This window comes from Nicotiana sylvestris, chromosome 6, assembly GCF_000393655.2.
Source record: "Nicotiana sylvestris chromosome 6, ASM39365v2, whole genome shotgun sequence".
In the NCBI taxonomy this organism is placed as follows: Eukaryota; Viridiplantae; Streptophyta; class Magnoliopsida; order Solanales; family Solanaceae; genus Nicotiana; species Nicotiana sylvestris.
This window is the reverse complement of record NC_091062.1, coordinates 91,299,753-91,321,292: the sequence shown is the minus strand read 5'-3', so window position 1 is coordinate 91,321,292 and position 21,540 is coordinate 91,299,753. Positions and strand designations below refer to the sequence as shown.

Below are 21,540 nucleotides of genomic sequence, written 5' to 3'. Positions count from 1 at the left end.
GGAAATAGTATATAACTTAAGAGGGAATAACGAAAGGATAGTATTCTAGCCTTAAAACTTAATGACTTTTTTTATATACAGTGAATAAAATTAAGCTTTTGAATTACCGCTTTATCCATGATTGAATTAATTGAGGAAGTTAGTGTACCTTCTCTGTTGCTGCAATTTTATTGTCATTGAAAGTTGAATTATGTTTGGTTGGACTATAAATGGAAAAGTATTCACCAATCCTATAAATCGCACCATTCCGAAATATTTCTCTGGCATAGCCTATAATAAAATCTCCACGACACATTCCCTGTCAAGCCTTGATGAACTTTTTTCCATCACTATTTCTTAGTCATAATTTTTCCTCCATGAAACATATTTGATAGTTTGAGACAAACATTTAGAGAAATACGTTTCAAGAACTTTATTCACTATTATGAGTTTCTTAGAAGTAGTGTAGGATTTTTCTGATATTCAATTTGGTGGTTATACATTATGACAAATTAAAGCTTAATTTAATTTTTCATTCTTCACTTACAACTAGTTGATTGGCTAATATTTATACACCCTTACTTAATACTACACTAATTACCGCAGGTGTAATATGAATTCACTAAAAAACCTACAAGAACGATTATAATGTATTCCAGTTTAATGATATTGAGAAAGTGAATGTCCTTAACTATGTCATGGTTATTTAAGATGCTTTCAGATACCTAGAAAGAGCTGACAACCTAAACTTGTCATTTCAAGCTCAATAAATTATGTAGAAGATCAATTTAGGCCGAATACTCTTTAACATACCATTGTGAGCACGTGATTTTTGCCTCACAAAAACTACCCCAAAATAAATAAATAAAAAAAAAAAAAAAACGATTTTGCTTAGTGTGTAGTTTTTTTAGAATTTTGTGTGGCATTTATTAATTATTTGTGTTTTGTTCGTAAATGTTTACTTTGTCATAGTAAAATGAAAAAATAAAATAAAAAAACATGTTGCATGCATATATAAGATTTAATTATGCATTTAAGAATTAAAAGGGAAAATCACAAAAAATATGAATTTATTCTATTTTTGTCATTTAAATTATGTCATTGTGTGATTAATGTTTTGTCTATGTGTTAATAGTTGTTAAAAAAGTAATTAATATTTTTGTAAGGTTAAAATTGTTTTATAATTAAAATTAGGAATTTAATAATTAAAATTAGGAAGTGGAAAATAAGTTTTAAATATAAAAATCGGACCTGGACTGAAATCCAGGCCCAAACAAAAAATTAACCCCCCCCCCCACAGCCCAGTCCAAACAACCCCAGGTCCGGTCCAATTCAAAACCAATACCAAACGACGACGTTTGGTCATATTTCATCAAGGGTCGTTGGATCAAATCCATCCAACGGCTAAGATCCCACACCCTTTACCCGGAACCCTCTACCCGACCCATTGCCCCGATCCAACCCTTTCCCTCAACTTAAACCAAACGACATCGTTTGGTTAAGTGAGCTGATCCTGACCGTGTATCTTACTTGATCGGATGGTCAATATCCATCCACCCCATCCTTATATAAGTCCAAATCCCTACCCCGGCCCTCTAACTAAACACCCCCCCTCTCTCCTGTTCATCGTCATCTCCGAAATCACACCCCTAACCCTAGCCGCCTTAACTCTCCATCGCCTGAAACCCGGCGGCAACAACGCCACCGGTCACCACCTGAACACCCTCGACTCCTCACAACCCCCTCTTTACGGATCTGGTGTCAGTTTCCTTCGAATCAGGCCCCAACTTTTCGAATCTTAAATCGAAGGTTGGACTGAAAACCTTATCTTCTCCAATGGCCTCAAATTAACATCACAGCTTCCCCTAACTACCCTCACTACGGATCTGTTAGTAGCATGGTTCGAATCCTCCTGGAACTGCTCGAATCTTCATTTGAAGATTCGAGTGAAACCGGACCCTATCCCAACCTACCTCAAACTCACACCAGTTATCCACCTGACCCCCCACGTGCCTAGAACACCATTGGTTTGATTCGAATATACCTAGAAATGTTTGGATTTGAAATCAAAAAATCTGAAACCCTAAAAATTTCCAGTCATGGAATTTTTCCAATTCAAGTGAGGGATTGAGGTCTAAGAGACTTTAATCGAGGTATTCTCAATTGAGAATACTTCGAATAAAGTCTGTTCAGCCTCAAAAAGGTCCGAATCCAAGTTGAGTCTGAGTCCGTGTAAATTTAAAGATTCAAAGGTATTTTTCCTATTTCTTTTTGTTTCCTACATGTATTGTTGTTTGTTTCAGTAACCTGTGCAATTTTTCATATTTTTGTTTATTTAATGCTGTGATTCTGTCTCATACCCGTCTATTTGATCAAATAAGTGAATTGTTTCTGTTGGTTATGTTTGTTTACAATGTGTGTAATCGACTCGATTAAGTTCGTCGATTAGTTATATTATAAAATCCTGTTTCTGAAAATGCTGATTGAAATAATCTGTTTATCTGTTTATAAATTGATTGTTGGCAAATGTTATAGATAGTCAGTTGACTAATACTCGTCAATTAAATCATCTTTGTTTGTAATTCAATAAGATGCTGTGTGTATGATGATTTCTGAGCATTAAGTTTCAGGGCATTGTCAGTATATTGACAATGCTCCTGTGTTTGTTTGATCTTAATTCAATGTTGAAGTTCTGTTTAAATTGTTATGTTGAATTCAGTGTGATTTTACAAGTGTTGATTAGACGTAATTGTATTATAAGGTTACATTCACAGTTAGGATTCAGTCCAAAACTTAAGAAAAGTGGTTATAAGCTGTTTAAATCAGAAACCAGGTTGATAATTAAGTTTGAACAGATTTTTAAATCTGTTTTGTACTAGATTCTGATTTTTGTATTAAGGGCGGTAATAACAGTAGGATTTCAGGGGTATTTTGGGAATGAAACAGTGAAAGTAATGTGATAATGTTAGTATGCTAATAGTGGATTGTTAATGGCTATAATCTAATAGGATAATAGGAAACCAAAAGAAGTGGAGGGGCTGAAAATAAGGGAAAGGTATCCTTAGTGCTGTTTGAATAAGAAAAAGCAGTTCATTGGCAGATTTTAAGGGAAAATATGCTTTAGATAACAAAAGGGGGTCCGGGCAGCATTAGGGGAGTAACTTATATAAGAGGGGAGTTGGGACTGATTGAAGTGGAAAAGAAAAAAAAGAAGAAATTAAGAGAGGGAGATATACATATACACAGAGAGAGACAGAGAGAAAATCTGGACAGAAATTAATAGAGGAATAGAGACACGGATAGAGAGAAGGACATTAAGAGAGAGAGGAAGAAAACAGAAAAGAAATAGAAAAGAAAGCACACACACACACACACAAAATCTGGAAAAAAAATAGAAAAGAAAGAAGGAAAATCTGAAACAATGTTTCTTGAATCTGTCCGGGTTTGTTTGTCGATATTGTTTGGTTTAAATCTGAAATTCTTCTTAATTTTCTGTTACTGATTGGTCTGGTTTCACGGGACTTGTTGTTTTTTGCTCAAAATCTGCTGCGTTATTGGTGTATTCTGCTGATTTTGTCGCTGCTGTCACTGCTGAAATTTACTTCTTCTACCCTCATTTCCAGGTACATATCTGTAAACTCATGTCATGAAAAGCTTTCAACATGACAAATAAATGAAGTTTGGAATTATAATTCTGTCTTCTATTCATTTAAGTTCATTAGTTTAAACTTCAGCTTTGTTTCATGTTGGTTAATTAGTAGTGAGTTCGACACGATGGCTATAAGTTAATCATCTTCTTTTGAAATTCGTATAAAGCTTTGTAATAATGCTGTCCATTTCGAAATCTCATTAGTATAGTTATATTTGAATTGTAAAAATAGGGAACATGGCAGAAAGTTGGCCATTATTTAAATTTTATGGTATTGTTAGTTAGGTACAGAATAGTATGGAAATATCAAGGAAAAATACATTATTAGTCTATTTTGTTAATTAGTCAGTTGTTGTTTAAAGCTAGATGGTGTTGGTTGCATTTTGTTATATATGGCGTAATAATGGTATGTATAATCAATAGTTGAAAGATGCATTGATACAATCCGTTACGTTCACAATGTTGGAATATGACGAAGGGTGTAGATGTATGTTTACGTTATATGTAATATTATTTTATTAAATCGATTTGTATATTAGTTCTCTTTCTTAATAACAAATGGCCTACTTATCTAGGATTATAATTAGATCATTTTCTATAAATAATACATAAAAATCATGATAACAATTTGCAAAAATTATAGATTTAGTATTTGTAGATGGCTTGTATAAGCAAGAGAGAATTGATTTAATTTTTATCTATCCAAAATTCAATCGTTGTAAGTAAATTGATCGGATAATTGGACCGTTGGACTAAAATTAGTTGCTAAGAAGGTCAAGTTTAGAATATAAAAAATGTAATAAAAATTGGATATACAAATAGTGATCGCTCCAAATAGAATAATGAGTTTTTCTTCGAAAATATTAGTTTTGTTTATCCAATTAATTCTTTTCGAATCTTGCATATAATTCACCCTTTTCTAGGCTAATACCGTATTAACTAATAAAAAAAATGGTAAATTTAGTTGCGTGATACTTCGTTTTCCACACCATTATTTTTAAATAATTTTGAGGTATATATAATTCGTACATTAAAACATGCGATCAACGTCCAAAAGTTTCGAATTCTTTTCAAGAAATTTAAAGGCGTACAAATCAGAGATTTTCCATGACTTTCATATTTAAAATAATTGTTGAAATAAATGATTTGTGGGAAATTTATACTACCATCAAGAATGTTTGTGTGATTAGGGATACGTTCGCGTAACCTGATTATATTTCTGAAAGCAATTCGGATTATGCGTTCGCGCAACTTCGAGCGAACATTTAATAAAAAAGGGGTTTCTTCGGAGAATATAAAGTTGATTTCATTAAACCCGAGAGGTGCAATTCACTATTTTAAGAAAGGCGAATGTTCTTAATTTTTTTTTTCAAACATAATTATTTTTATAATAAATATATTATCAATATTATTGTGTACACGTACGCGTGACACGATTCCTCACGTTAAAAAATATATAATATATAATACGAATATACGTACGCGTGATTCGATTCAAAGAAGGGTCTTTAATTATAAACAATCTAAACAGAAGCAGTAACAAAATCGTGCAATAAAAATGTATTTAGTAAAAATCAAGATAATTAAGCCAAGAATAAAAACAATTAAGCGACCGTGCTAGAACCACGGAATTCGGGAATCCCTAACCCCTTCTCCCGAATTAACAGAATTCCTTACTCAGATTTCTGGTTCGCAGAATAAACAAACCGAGTCATATTCTCCTCGATTCAGGGATTAAAACCGGTGACTTGGGACGCCTTAAACTTCCCAGGTGGCGACTCTGAAACAAACAAATAAATCCCGTTTCGACTGTCCTTTAATTGGAGAAAACTCCTTCGCGCCCCCACGGGCGCGGAAAAAGGAGGTGCGACAACCATGACAGAGTTAAGGACGTTCACTTTCTCATGGAACTCATCCAGGTTCTTCTTCTTTCCTCTTTTTGCATTGTACTTCCATCATTTCTTTCAACATATAAAAAATATGGCTGGTGCATTTGGTACAACCAAAATATTTTTTATTGAAAATTTCTCTACGATAAGTTTTTTTTTCCCAGATATGTTGAATTTTACGTGCAAAGGAAGGGCCATGTCAGATCAGGTGACTTGAACATCAATCCCTATGAGGTATTCCAAGATGTAGGATTAAGGCCATTGGAGAAGACCATTGAGGCGCTGCAATTCAGCTAGCTTGCTTACTTGATTAAAATTGGCAAATCTTTGTTCAGTAAGTTTTCTTTTTTTTCTTCTTGGTCTCATGGCTATTGATGAAAATCAATCTTTCATGTTCTTAGGAGTTTTTCCTTCTTTTTTAAATCGGATGTCTCAAAGAGACCCTGGGGAATTTTTCTTTCAATTAGGTAAAAGAACCAAAAAAGAAATGAGTGGATTTCTTATGTAGTTTTTCAGAATATATTATAGTACTTTTAGTTTATGCAAGTCACGAATAGTTGTCAATGGTTCTCTTAATACTAATTATCACTGGAATTAGACTCTGTTTAAGTTTGTCAATGATGATGTTTATTTTTTCTCGATACAAATCGTCAAAGAATAGTTCACTGTGTTTTCACTAAACCTTAATTCTACACATAATCCATGTGGTTATTGATTTCTCTTCACCCATTTGATATATTGCATGCAACAATTCGACAACTACTCAAAATGAAAACGACAATCTAGGAAATAATGGAGGTGAAACAGCAGTACATATGTTTATCGAACTCTGACATAACATATATATATATATATATATATATATATATATATATATACAATTTGTTTTGTAAGAGGAACTTTTTTCCATCACTGTTTCTCAGTCATAATTTTCCTCCATGAAACATATTTGACCGTTAGAGATAAACACTTAGAGAAATACATTTCAGGGACTTTATTCACCAATATGAGTTTCTTAGAAGTAGAATAGGATTTTTCTAATATTCAATTTGGCGGTTATATATTGTGACAACTTAAAAGTTAATTTAATTCTTTACTTCTCTAACAAACCAGTTGATTAGTTATTGTTTAGATTATGTTGCATAATACTACTCTAATTATCACAAATATCACATGAATTTATTCAAGAAAGCTATAAGTACAACGATTGCAATGTATTTCGGTTTGACGAGAATAAGTATGATGAATCCTTAACTGCAGCTGCCTCTATTGATTATTATTCTATGCATTAATAGTAAACTCATGGCACATCTATGAAGTGCTAGACTGAGCTCCTTATTGGATTTGGCGATTGATCCTCCTCTTCTAAACCAAAAGGATATAGAAACAGATAAATGTTAGCACCATCTTTTTGATTGTTTGAAGTACAAACTTTTTAAGCCTATAATACTACATTTATCAAACTGAGATAAAACATTTGATAGTGTGATTTTTCACCAGAGAAAATATATTTTCTTTTATTTTCTATGGTGAAGGTTCGTACTTTCAAAATATTTACTTGCTTACTCTTTTCTTTTGGGTAGTTGAATACCAGATATGTGCTAAAATGCAATTTGTTAAAATTTAGCCCTATCATAATAAGGACTGAAACAATCAATTGGAAAATCAGAAAAGCTCAAACATTTTTTCCATCGACTGACATGATGCTGCCAGGTTCCGCCGACAATGATACATATATTCCCCACAGTCTCTGTTTCATGTCGATGTAGGTTACAAGCCTAGAAATGGTGTGTTCACCCTTATAGAACTCTTAAATTAATGTCTCAACGTGAGAAACCATAAACAGAAGGCATGTAAATATAGAAATAAGAGCTTACGAACCTTTTATTCAGAGAAATAACATTCTACAAATTAGCCTACAAAACATTAAACTCATCAGTAAGCTCCTTCCTAAGAGCTGGTCTTCCTGCATGAATTATATTTTTGGTATTCAACTACTCTTTCAATTCTTACATAGCTATGACATTATCTTGGTGTGTTATTGGAAAAGCATGTCGATAGATTTGTTGATTCTGAGAACAACTAATATTTTTGTCATGGAACAACTAATATACGTTTTACATTCAGATTTTTTTAGTCATTGTCTTATGATATGTCTGACAAAGGAAAACTGATAATTTATAGTTGAATCAATAAGCAAGATTTCTTAATGAAAAATATTTTATGCAGAAATTTTCTCTACCACGGTTGAAAGTAAACTGCAGCATGGCCCTCAAATGTTTTCTAATCGCTCTCTTCTTTGGAATGATGTGAATACCAGTATCATTCTCACATCTAAGGTATACTGTTCGTCAAATTTGGTTCAAGCGTTTTCAACTTTTGTCGAGTCATAAATGTAGCATTTATTGATCGAGTAAAAAATTATCAACTGTCATGGTATGTGAAAGGTTGAAATAGGTTTGAGCTTTTACATAAAAATTTGAAGTTAATTTGAACCAGTGATTGGCAATTGTCATTTTAAAGTTTTATGTAAACCACTTATTGGCTTAAGGATATGAGGCGATAGTCAAATGAAAGCAGTCGAGGCTCGGAAAGGAGTTGCAACACTAGGCGCGCCACCACAACTGATCAAATTTCTATGGTAACAGTCATTTTTGAATTGCTTTAGGCACTTTTAAGTCAATTGTGATATTTGTAGAAGCCACACTGACCAAGCAAGTTTGTTATGCAAGCACCATGCTTAACTTTAGGATAACTATTTTGACTATATGTTCTTATATTTAAAGGACTTTTCATGATGTTTAGACTTCTTAATTTGACTTTGATATTTCTATTTTCAAATGTCACATAGAAGAGGTACACACCTATTCTCTCTTCTTAGGATTTCCTTTTCCCTGGTCCTTCATTTTTAAAGTAATTCAGTCTACAAACTCATGAATCATAAACTTTAATGGAAACAACATGTCTGAGTAAAATAATAATATATCTTTGCAGACACATCGAAACCACGATCCGCTAGTGCCGTTGGAAAGAGAATTTCTGGAATCACAATATATACCAAAAGAAAGGTCCAGATTCTTTGTAAATTTATACATATATACTTTTGAATATAGTTATGGTATTCTGCTATTATACTTTTCACAGTTTTGCGCGTTCTGACTAAAAAAATCAAATCTTTCTACAGTCACATCGAAATCATGATCCACTTGTGTCGTTGGAAAAAGGATTTCTACAATTACAATATATAAAAAAATTCAGGTCTAGATTATTTGTATATTTAAGCAGAAATTCTTTTAAACTCAATCTGAATTTCTGTCATTATGCTTTTTCCAACTTTGCACGACCATACTAAAAAAATTATATCTCTTTGAAAGGATGTCGAAACCATGATCCACTTATGCCATTAGAAAGAGGATTTATGATACTACAATATATAAAAAAAAATTAAGGTTCGGATTCTTTGTAAATTAATGCAAATATGCTTTTGAATTCAATTATAAATTTCTAGTATTCTACTTTTCACATCTTTGAGCGTTATGACTAAAAAAATCACATCTATCTGCATATATGTTGAATAGCCAATCTGCTTATGCCGTTTGAAAGAGGACTTATAGAACTACAATATATACAATAATCAAGTCCAAATTATTTGAATATATATAAACATATTCTTTTTAACTCAGTTATGAATTTATGTTATTCTACTTTTCACAGTTTTGTGCGTCCTGACTAAAATAATTATATCTCTCTGCAGGCATATCAAAACCACGATCCGCTTGTGCCATTGAAAAGAGAATTCTGGAAATACAATATATACAAAACTTAGGTCCAAATCCTTTATAGATTTATCTCCTTTCTTTGGTAATATTAATCTTTCTTCGTGTGGAATATTTTGTAGTTGTTATGTATTCACTGTGATTGAACTATATTTTATACTTTAGCAGTATCACAATGGTTCACATACCAAGGTCTTTTAATTACTTTCATCAACACTTTTCGCAATCGTTGATGAAGTACCATTTTTTGGTTGAGTTCAATACAACAATTATGAAGGTGAGTTTTGTACCTTTTTCTTAAATAACCAAAGTACCTCAATCAGGCTCACTAGTAAAATATTATTTTGTATAAGGTTACTCATAAATGTGTGAAGATACTATCAATTAATACCATGCCTCGTTATGAGTCATGGAAAAAGAGTTTGGATGCCAATTCAAGTGGTTGGTCAATTAAGTACTAATAGGTTTGTGTATCGAATATTTCATAAAACCATCAAACTCGCCTTTCTACTAATTATTCTCTTTATTGCTTTGATAGGAGTTGCGTGGAAGTTGCCGATATACTACTATCTCTTAACGAGGTTCAAATACATTCTATTTTCTGTGTATCTCAACTCAAAAAACTGTCACTACTCTTGCCTTAATTGTTCATCTGCATATTCTAGATTCGTCAGGTTCACTATGCCCCTTGTTTCAAAGACGGATGAAGCCTTATATAATCCGGTAATATGCATTCATGAAATTTAAATTCAGGTTTCATCACATCCTTATCTAAAGCTAATCTTGCTCACACATATGTCAAGATGGTTGGTGGCACTAATGCAAGTGCCTATTCCATGGGCATGCTTTATCTAGTCGTTGCTATTTGGGAATTCCTTTTTTTTTACTGATTCTTTCTCAAATTACATATACCTATTGCCTGGAATATTAAGCCATAACATGCTCCATGGCACAAGAAAACCGCGATGGCTTATGAAGTGCACGATAAATATCATCAAAGTCAAAGGTACATAAGAACAATAAGTACTCCATATAAAAATTATGAAAAGTTTTTTACATAGCAATTTTAAAGCAGTTATTGTCAATTTTAATGTTAAAGTTTATTTGAACCAGTGATTATCTTCAACATATGAGGCGACAGTTAAATAAAAGCAGTTGAGGCTCTGAAAGCAACGACAACACCAGCCACATCACCAAAATTGGTCAAATCTCTACGGTCACGGTTTTGAATTACTTCAGCCACTTCCAAGTCAAATGATACTTGTGGAAGCCACCCTAATCAAGCACCTTTGCTATGTAAACAACAAACAGAGAAACCAGGAAAAAACAATTCAATGCAATCATGGAGGGTCTATCATTTCAAGTGGTAATTTGACTTATGAATACAAAGAAATGACATGTAAGGTAAGCATGACAACATTTTTCTTAGAAATAACTCAAAAGAATTCATCTATTTGGTTTTTGGTTTAATTCTTTTGAATGTGTTAAATTTTGTCTGCAATATACATCTTTTTCTATTATTTTTTTCTGCTCTTTTTTCCTTTGAGCTAATCCGCGCATTGCGCGGGTACATATACTAGTATCTTGGTAAATGATAGATTTCTCAAAGAGCAATTGGTTTAATAGTGTTACGTTGAAAATGCAGTCGCCGAAATATGCGTTTGGTAGTGTATGTCTCACATATAAGAAAAAATCCGATAAATAATCGAAAAACGACAAAAGCCGAATCGATAAAAACCGATTTAATTGGTTTGGTTTGGTTGTAATATTTTAAAAATCAATTTACTTGGTTTGGTTTCTTTCTAGGAAAAAATCGACCCAAACCGAACCATGAACACCCTAAAGCATATGAGGACATATATAAAATATCCTTTTTTTAAACTAACTAAATAGGATTATTTTTAGGACCTTATATACTTTTTAGTATAATTTTCTTATAACAATAACAACTCAATGAAATGTCACTAACAGGATCTGGGAGGGTAGTGTGTACGCATAACTTATCATTTAGCCCTGACCGAAGGGATAGAGTATAATTTTCTTATAACTCATATAGATATGAAATTTTTAACAGTTATGTGCTCTGAGATAGTAAACTTAAACCCGGAACATATAAATTTCAACAATTAAAACAGAAAGCAAATTTTGAGGGGCAAAAATGGTGGCATTATCGCTGTACAAAGGAAACCTCCACAGAGTACCCGAAGCTCCACGCCGATGGCTTTTGCCAACCCCCAAAATTTCCCTCAAGGACTTCAGAATTCTCCTCCGTCGCCGGTCCCGAGCCCTCTCTCGCCTCCTCACTACCACCACTCCTCCCGACGCCGTCACTGCTGCTGCCACCACCACCACCACCACCTACAACCCTAACCCTAAAACTGAGTCTAATTCCAATCCTCACGATGAGGTTCCTGCTTTGGTCCCAGTAAAGGCCGAGAAGGAAGAGGAGGTTCAAGGAGATAATGGGAAATTGTCGGAGCAATTAATCAATGCGTCTGATGTGGTGGTTGACCCTAAGCTTGAGGTCTTTGAAAACGGCGAGAAATTGGAGGTTCCGGTGAATCCCTCTAGATTCGAGGTATTGAAATTTACATGCAATTATTGATTTTATTTGTTTGTAACGGTATCATCTATGTAATTTTGCTGGTTTTTAGTTAAAAATCGCTTATCTCTTGCACAAAGTGCTCCTCTGCATTTTATTTTTGTTTAGTTAAAAAGGGCTCCTAGCTAAGTCAGGGGTGAAGTCGGTGTATACCTTACACAGCTTTTCCCCATTTTTGCTTATTATCCGAGGGGAGGTTGCAATATGCCACGATGTAAGGATGTATCATGTAGCAGATGATTTGGAAGAGTGTATGCTATATGTGTAGTAGGTTTAAGATTAATATTTTTGAGCTGAAGCTTCATATACCAATGAGAGATGAGGAGGTATATTTGGGTGATGATTGGGATAATTTAATTAGATTCTGGCAAAATTCTCCATCAAGAAATTATTGGTTATTGGAGAAATGGTGAATGTCATATGCTACACGGATATATGGAGATGGGGATATAGTAGGGATGGCTTATTTGTAGTTAAGTCTAATTACGAGAGTTTGTTAGTGAGGCAGGAGTCGACTTCCCATACCTTTCTACTGTGTCCCCTGTGTGCCTAAAATGGCATGTTTCTTCGCGTGAATTGGCAGCAAAGGCAGTAATAGTAACTGCGGAGAACTTTAGGAAGAGGAGGATAACCTATGTTAGTTGGTGCTTCATGTGCAGATGTTTGGGTGAATATGTAGACCATCTCATGACGAGAGAAATAGGAGAGCATTTGAAGGGTTAAGAATGAAGTTGTAAAATTTAAAAATAATCTCGTGTCTAGTTCCTCTTTGGTGCACCATGAGGTTCCTATTGCATAGAAGATTGGATATCTTTTGTAGAGAACCATATTTTGGTATACGTTTCTCTACCTTTTGGTATGTGGCTTGGTATACAGTGGTTTCCCATCATCAATAATATGATTTACTTCATCAACAAAACAAATGGAGAAATGGTAATGAAATTTCCCTATTGAATAAATGCCAGCTGAATAAAGTGATGATGTGTTGAACAGTGGTAATTATGTCGTATACATTTTGAATGAACATCCATCATCAACTGTGCAAAGGCAGAAAAGATCAATAGTTCTGCTAATGATTTCCTTTTTGTCTGCATCCTTGCTTGTAGTCCATTGGCATCTTTGTTCTTCTCTTACTTCTGATTTATGCATTCATTTATCTGTATTTTACATGTAATTTGGCAGTCAATTCTCTTATAAAAAATACAAAATTAATTAGCCTGGATCTCTTTACGTGGCTCGTTGGAGATTATAGTAATTTTTTCATCTTTACGTCTGAGTATGTCCCAACTCCAAATGGGGTTAGCAGAGAGGGACTGAGCAGGGTGGAAGGTGTTGGATATGAAAAAATATATGATTATACATTATGTTTGTGATCAGAGTTAACTATAAATTTGACGCATAATTTTGAATAAGGACCACCTCCAAATTGTTTCCACTGAATTCCATTTCTTAGCTTTTTAAACTTTTTTGATCACTCTCTTTGGCAGACGAGCAACAAAGAGGATACAGCAACTGATAAAGGGAAAAGAAAGAAGGAGATTGAGGACAAATTACAGATTTTGAATACGAAAAAGCACGGTTTGGTACAATTATTAAAACAGGTGATCTTGGTTAAAAACAATCCCTGGGGAAATGGAAACTTTTACATGAGGCCTATATTTTAATTGTTCTGAAAATCTGTCAAATTGTGTATGGACCTAGGATGATTATTATTTGGTCACGATATTTTTTTTTTTTTTTTTTTTTTTTTGCAGATTCTTAATGCAGAAGAGGAGCTAAAGAGAAGGAGCATGCAAGGTATGGCAGTTCGGTCATCACTCCCGCTTCAAGTGGATACTACAAATGACAGTGGATCTATGACTAGACTAAACACACCTAGAATGGGCTCGGATGGAAACCTCATTGGCGAGATGGATGGAGAAGGGGGTGATGATGCTTCCAATCAGAACATGCTTTCTCGGAATTTGCTTCGTATGAGCAGTACATCGCCATCTTCAGAGTCTCAACTCAGGAAGACCCCCTACAATGTGGTAATTGCCCTATCTACTGCTTGAATTATTACCTTTGGCCTTTCTTTTGTGGCACTAACACCAGGAGTGGAAAAAGAGTTCTAATTTTGTTTCTAATTATATTTTTCTGGCAAAAGTTCCAAAAACTTTAAGTAAAGCTGATAGCAAGAAAAGAACATTCATCTGTGCAAGTTATCAGTAGAACACAGTATTACGGCCTAGGATGTTTCTGTTTTCAATCAAAATGTCTCGCATCTACGTTGTGAACTAGTAAATCAGAGGCATGCATTTAAGTCCTATTGGATAAAGTTACTGTTTTTCTAATGGATGTAGGCTATGTCTTAGCTCCACATTGGATTGCTAGCTTAACTATTCTTGGGTGAAAGTTTTTGGTTTTAAGATCTCATCCTGACTCCTAAGTGAGTGAATTGCAACACTTATTTTAATCAAAGTGAATGATTCGCAACAAATTTTGATTGTCACGAGTGAGATTTGCTTTTGGTGGAATGGTCAATCTTTGAGTGATTGTGTTATGTTGATCCCATGTAAATGGTGAGTCGGCTCGGCTTTTGTATTTCCAACTGTCCATACTTTTGGTAATATAGCTTCCTCTATGCTGACGCTATTACTGTTCAAACTCCAGAGTTGACATATCTGCTCTGTTTTCTTTTTTGATAAAGATATCTGCACTGTTTTCTCATTGTTAAATGGTACAAAGTTGGCCGGTCACAATAATAGTACTACTCTAATTAAGATCTCAAGTTATTTTTATTTTCTTTTGCTTCCTAGTACTATGAACCCTGTTAGAAAAGATTTCTAACAGGGGATACTGCAGGGGCTTCTTTAAACCATGTTATGACTTCCTTATCAAAATATTATCCCCTGTTATGACTTGGGTGCTTGTTAGTAGTAACTTGTCTGCATGAATCTAAAGCATTTTACGGCTTTAGTTTTCAGCTAGCACATTTTCTTTTTTTTTGGACTTCCATGTTGGGGTGTTCGTCAGTTTGTACGGTACGGTGTTTAGACATTTCCGTTCGGTATTTTTAGTATTCGGTTTCTTGAAATGCTATACCAATATCATACCTAATTAAATTTGTTATGTTTCAGATTTTCTCCTTTCGGTTTTGGTTTATTCAGTTAGGTAATTTCAATTTGTTCGGCTTGAATATAAACTAGTGCATAGAGTCATAAACTGTAATATTCAAGTACTCGCAAATACAAAGATCAAAATTTTCTAAGCTCACCTGATTGTTCACAGAATCTTTATCCAATATCAGCAGGTTTCAACCCATATAGAGAAAAGAAGTAGATAAACAAATAAATTTGATAATTGAAAATGTCTTGTTACTTGCTGAACTTAGAGAATACAACCAGGACTAATCCAACATATGCAATTGCAATACACGAGTAAGAATTACCTTAAAACCGTAGAAATATTACGCTTAACTGTTTGGCAACCCGAAGAGTAAGAGTCAGAATATGTAGCCTACGTTGTTCCTGCATTTTCGAAAAAAGTACATGGGTTTTACTATCGGTATTTCAGTATTTTTTTTAATAACAAATACCATAACTAATTACCAAATTTTATTTATATACTTAAACCAAATTCCAAAATTTTCGGTTTCGGTAGTGTAATTCAGTATGTTGGTATTATCAAAAGAAAGGGAGAGGAAGAGTCTGTAATGAGGACCAGCACAGATGGAAACAATAAATGCAAGGGGAAAGACAATGTTATTTGTTTCCTCGGAAGTAATAGTCTTTTCGGAGTTCTTTAAGAGGTGCTGTACAACTTCAAATTACCTCCTTTTTTCCTTAAAGGATGATGCGAAATTCTCAATTCCTTTTCTTTGTAAATAATGGAGTTCCAGATCAAGATCAGGCATACTTTTCATGACGAATTGCTTTATGAGGAAGGCTGCTGATGCTACATTAGACATAAGTTGCTTATTTCTGCTTTTGACGAAGAGACCTTTTTTTTTTCCGGCTTATACATAAACCTGCAGATTACCCTAGAAAGTAGAAACTACTGTAGAAGCTGATAATCCACAATAAATAAAATTTTGGGACTCTTTTGTTTATTTTGATACTTGTTATCAGTTGCCTATTTGAGGTCAACTTTTGTGTATTAGGGTAAAATGGTAAGGAAAGGTGATAGCTATAAGAAAAAAGATTAAAAGAAGACGACCTAATTTTCTCATACACCAGTTGGCTGAAGTGTTGGTAAACTGTTTTTTAATCTGATTCACTAAGAGGAAGCTTGGTGTGATTATTTTCCTTCTGCAATAACTCAAAGTTTCAATAGCGCTTGTTACTTGATCAAATTAATGTGCCCAGGTTATCTCATAACTTGAAGAGTATGTAATAGTCCAGATTAAAACATCCATTTCACTTGTTGCTTATTTTCCAGGTTCCTCTCTCTTCACGATCTTTTGGAGTTACTGGTAGTCCTTCAAGGTTTGCACCTCCGGGTCAGCAAGGACAACCTTCAAATCTTCCCCCAATGTCCTTATCTGGAACAAATTTAGTTGCCTCCTCTCCTTCTCCTGCAGCATCAGGCGGTACTTCAGTGTTTAGGGATCGGTTTTCTAGCCCATGAGATTAGAAGTTACGTTGGTTGTTTTTACATGTCAAGGTGCCCTAGCAACTGGGTATTATTCAAACTGGCTACTTATGAAGCTATAAATCATTCTGGCATTCCAAATAGCTCATTACTGGAAAGGTAATAATCACGATGCAGTGTCAAGGTCCGATGCCTTCTAGTTGGAAGAAAATAGTATTGCCATTCCTTTGGTCAGTTCTGCGTGTCCATATGATGCTTATGAAGTTGCCCTGATTAAGGTTAGTGTACTCTGTAGCAAGATGAATTTTCAGTTCTTAAAGGTGTGAAGAAGTGAATAAGCCGTGTACATATCTTTTGCCTTGAAGCGATGTTTTATTTGTCATTGCTGTGCGATTCCCCTCTCAAACAAGGTGACCTCATTCAGATTCCAATGCCTTATCTCAAAGATCCCTTGTTAGGATTTATGAAATGCTGCTGATGAAGTATGTCACTGGTGTGTGATTCTTCCTGAAATTTGGCAGAACATAGTAAATATATGTAACAAAGAGTGAGAGTAGGATCTGACACCACGTGATCTTGAGAAATGGGAACGGGTTCCTGGTTGTACTTGTTGGTAGGACTTTCTTATGGTGTTTTGACTGGTATTTCCCTTGTTTTTCTGTACTTATTCCTAATATTCCAGGAAATATTGGGTCACTTGGCTTAATATATAGGAGTAGAAAGTTTTGCCAAGAGACAGTACGCTGTGATGCAATGTTTGGCCAAGCTTTTAAAATTAGCTTATTTTGAAAAGTACTTTTCTTAAAAGTTTTTTTAAAACGTATTTTTGGTGAGAATTTGTTTGTATTTGGCTAGTTAACTTAAAAAGAACTTTTGAGTAGCAATGTTTGACCAAACCTTTTAAAAAATACTTTTTTCAAAAGTGAAGTTACTATTTATGCTTTTTAAAAACTGTTTTTGTTTTTACTCAAAAAAAACTTTTTCCCCCCTACAAATTTGGTCAAATATTTTTACTTTGAAAAAAAAGAATTTTGGCTAAAAAGAAGCTTGCCCAAAAGAGGCTATAAGAGTGCATGCTTTCTCTATTTATTAAACATAATGGGAATACGAAATGGCCCGTTTTGATGTCTTCATTTGTCATCTATTTCCATGAGCACCATGTCGGTTGAGTTATTCAATCTCGAGTAAGCAGGTCTTACTATGTCCACTTTCTATTTGCTTGAGAACAACTCCATGCTTTTTTATTATTGGTTCTTTCTTCCTTCCTCCTCTTTCTTTTTACTTTTTCAGCTTTTGTTTTTCGCGTCCTTAAGATCTGTCGTTCTATTGTCATATGCCGGTACCCTTAAGTCTTATATGCCGGTACCCTTAAGTCTTAATGGATGGTATTGATATTTGGAATTGGAAGCCACGTGAACATGTTTGGCACAGAAATTCCACCGTTTATAATTTTATTATGAGGGGATCTGTCAATAAACGAAACCAGTTTATGGAACTACAAAGGATTTAGGAGCAGCTAATAGGGAGCAGACTAAGCTAGCAGTTTTGGAATGTAAGGGGGAAAAACAATAAAAAATCCTCAGGAAATTGTGAAGGGACAATAAATCCTCTATTTATTTTTCTTCACATTCACTTCACCATATTAAGTGAATAAAAGTTTATATACAACACGCTTATTATATATTTAGAGATAGTTTGATTTAGTTATGGTGGGATTAGTTATGTGGGGATTAATGATATTAGGAGTTATGCTTCTTTACCTGTAAAATGGTATAACTGAATTTGTTACGTGGTTTATAGATAAGTGAGATTTGATCCAAAAGCGATAAATAAACAAGATTAAAAATAAGACTTAGCGGTTAAAATCAAAGGAAATGACAAGCTTGGCTCTGAGAACAATGCCTCTAGGGACAGAAATATCAATGTATAGAGCAAATAATGTTATTTTATTGAGTTTGAGAATGAAATATAGCATAAGTTTTGCCAAGATTTTCTTGTCTTACAATGGCTGTTCAACCTACTATTTATAGCCAAACCTAGGGAAACAAGATCCTAAGATCAAGTCCTCTTAAATGACAATAAAAGGGTCATTAATGAATATGTAACGGCAGGCCGTGAACGTAAATATTCTCTGCAAAGACTGTCTATTTTAATGCCAGGGAATATTCATCATTGAGTGCTATCTGATGGCAAACATTCGATCTGCTCATGTTGATCACGCTCCCTTCAGGGTCTATTCGATGCCAACTGCAATTGTTGTTCCCGGTACGGGTTGTTACTTGATTTACTTTGTATCTGTCTTCGGTTCCATGTGTCACGCTACTATTCGATCATATAATATAAACCAATTTTACCATATACGGATAGTCTCCTTACTTTCCGATGGCATATCTTTGTGTTATCGGGAAGTTGGTGAATATCCCTTTCTTGGCGGGAAATCTTCTGAAAATTTTCTTAACAGTCTCTGACGCTTGAAAGGACGCACGTCTTCTCGCATTTAATATCCCAAACACGTGTTGCCCCACGATTTAGCAATATTTTCGCCAATTCTCGAGGTAATCATGACCACGATGTGTGCCATGTATATCTTTATTTATACTCATCATTCTAACTCTTTCACTTCCAAAACTTTCATAAGTTCATCATCTTCTTGGCGCTTAACCTCTTTCTGCTCTCATCTTTTCCTGACTTTTTTCAAAAAATTTCTCTATCTTTTTACTACCATGGCTTGTTTTAGTGAGTCTTTCGAAAACTCTGGTCTTCTCTTCGGTGGAGGCCTGAAGAGAAAGAAAGACAAAGAGGTTGATGTTAATGTTGATCCTTCCACGGTGAGCATCGTTATACCCAATCACCTAAGTATCCTCAACGACTTTCAAGTGAAGTTCCCCTCTGCGTCTCCACGGACTTGGGCCGTTAGTAGATACCCCTCCTCCATTTGCCCTTCTAGTATTCCCTTTGTGAAGGAGAACTGCAACTACCCAAACTTTAACATCCTTGCTCCGGATATGATAGAGTGGGTTACCTTAACCAAGGAAGGTTTTACAAATGTCTTATCATGGGCGGACCCTTGGGCGCGCCCCGTGGAGTCCTAGCAAGCCTCCCAACGCCTAGCGCCACGGATGGCCCCGTGGTCTTGGCTGCGCCAAGTGACAAGCGCGCATGTGCTTCTGTCTCCCAACCGATATCCCTCGCCAGCGCCCAGCCGCAGGCATATGCCAACAACGCCGCGCCCGCAGACCGTGATGCCAAAGACAATGTTGCTGACAACGACCTGTTTCTACCTTGCAGAAAACTAAGTCCTTTTCATTGTAAATATATAGTAGTTTTATTTCATGTGCTTCCATTATGTTTCTCTAGCTTAGTTAAGTCTAGTCTTGTAACTTTGATTTATTTTTTTTAAGCACTATTAGGGTGGATCAAGCAATCAAACTTTCTAGCAAGCAAACAATTCTCTGTACTGGTGTCTCTCTCCCCTTGACACCGTGTTGCTTTTCTGTAATAGCTTTCATTAATTCAATCAACCTTTCTTTCATTCTCAATTCTCATTTCTATTCTCTCAATTGCTCTTGACATTGGTTTTCCTATACGACACTGACAATCTCATCTAGCATATGGAGGGGACCTCAATTGGCGGATAGTAACTGCACTGACATCAGTTGCTTAGCTTTATGTCGCCCTTCCAAGGACTCTAAGGAAGGCGTAGCGTAATAGTTGGTATCAGAGCCTAGGCTCGACATCGGACGAGGGAACATATTGCCATTACCACCATTTCTAAACATGGTGAATCATAGGGATCGCATTGCGGCCCTCGAAGAGACGGTTGACGTATTACGACCCATCGTGGATATGGTGCCTGAAATAAGAACCAGCCTAGTGCAAAGGTTGGACGACCTGGACCGCAGAATGCTCCAGACCGAAGTTGACATAGAAAACATCAGTCACAACTCTGATGGAGATCGGCAAATAGCAGCCACAGAGGCAGCCAAAATTTTTGGCAAATTCGAGGCCCTCCAACAAGAACGTGCCGAGGATTTAGCCTACAGGGCACAAGAGGCAAAGAAGGTGACTTCCATGCAACAAACTATAGACAACTTGATAGGCCAGCTCAATGTTGTCAATGCTTCTTTACAAGGCCTGCTTCGAGGAGGCAAAAACCAAATCGGGGGTGTTGTGAACCTCGCCTCCATGGCACAAAAACTGAATATTCCTGAACCAAAGCCATACAATGGATCTCGGAATACCAAAGAAGTGGAAAACATCATCTTCGACATCGAACAATACTTCGATGCCGTGGGGGGCCTGGAAGAAGCTAAGAAGGTAGCAACTGCTGCCATGTATCTTCAGGGTGATGCTAAACTCTGGTGGTGGGTGAAATACGAAGCCATCAGGGCTGGTGAAGATGCTCTCGAGACATGGGCAGAACTGAAGACAGCCATACGCCTACAGTTCTTCCCCGAAAATGTTGAATACAATGCAAGGAGAAAGCTACGGGAGCTCCGCCAGACCAAATCAGTGCGAGACTACGTACGGGAATTCTCCGCGCTCATGCTAAACATATGCGACATGGGGGAAGAAGACAAACTCTTCACCTTCTTAGAAGGGTTGAAACCTTATGCCCGTATAGAGTTGCAAAGACAAAGGGTAGATACCATACCCAAGGCGATCCAAGCAGCTGATTGCCTTGGGGACTATCAAGTGGAGGCTCGAAAGGATAGGCCTCAACCGCCTACCCGAGTGGGATACAAAGGAGGCTAGCCTAGCAATGGTGGCCCTAGCAGAAGTGGGGGAGATCGAAGTGCAACCAAATCTAAGGCTCCCTCCTCAGGCAACAATAGTGCTGCGTCAAACAACAATGATCGGGGGAGAAAACCCCCTTTAGGATGTCGTCATTGCGGCAGACCACATTGGAATAATGAATGTCCACATGCACAGATGAGATGAACGCCCATCAAGCTTTTGATGATGGAACGGATGACGAAATAGACGATGCGGACCAGACTGAACTAGTAGGTGTCTTCAACGCAATTGTTGGCCCAATTTCTGAGGCCTTAGCGGAAACCAGTGCTGGTATCC

At 35.7% G+C, this 21,540-nt stretch overlaps 1 protein-coding gene across 1 annotated transcript; it reads left to right on the top strand.

Annotated features, from left to right (window-relative positions):
• The first annotated feature begins 11,364 nt into the window (after positions 1-11,364).
• Positions 11,365-17,205, top strand: LOC104210016 (uncharacterized). Its single transcript, XM_009758807.2, has 4 exons — positions 11,365-11,871; positions 13,383-13,496; positions 13,650-13,925; positions 16,315-17,205. Exons 1-4 carry the CDS (start codon positions 11,452-11,454, stop codon positions 16,501-16,503), a joined length of 999 nt encoding a protein of 332 aa, XP_009757109.1. The 5' UTR covers positions 11,365-11,451; the 3' UTR covers positions 16,504-17,205.
• The last annotated feature ends 4,335 nt before the right edge of the window (positions 17,206-21,540 follow it).

Coding starts and splice junctions, on each gene's coding strand:
- LOC104210016 (XM_009758807.2), top strand. CDS start 11,452: ATGGTGGCATTATCGCTGTACAAAGGAAACCTCCACAGAGTACCCGAA. Junction 11,872..13,382: donor TGAATCCCTCTAGATTCGAG/GTATTGAAATTT, acceptor TCTCTTTGGCAG/ACGAGCAACAAAGAGGATAC. Junction 13,497..13,649: donor TGGTACAATTATTAAAACAG/GTGATCTTGGTT, acceptor TTTTTTTTGCAG/ATTCTTAATGCAGAAGAGGA.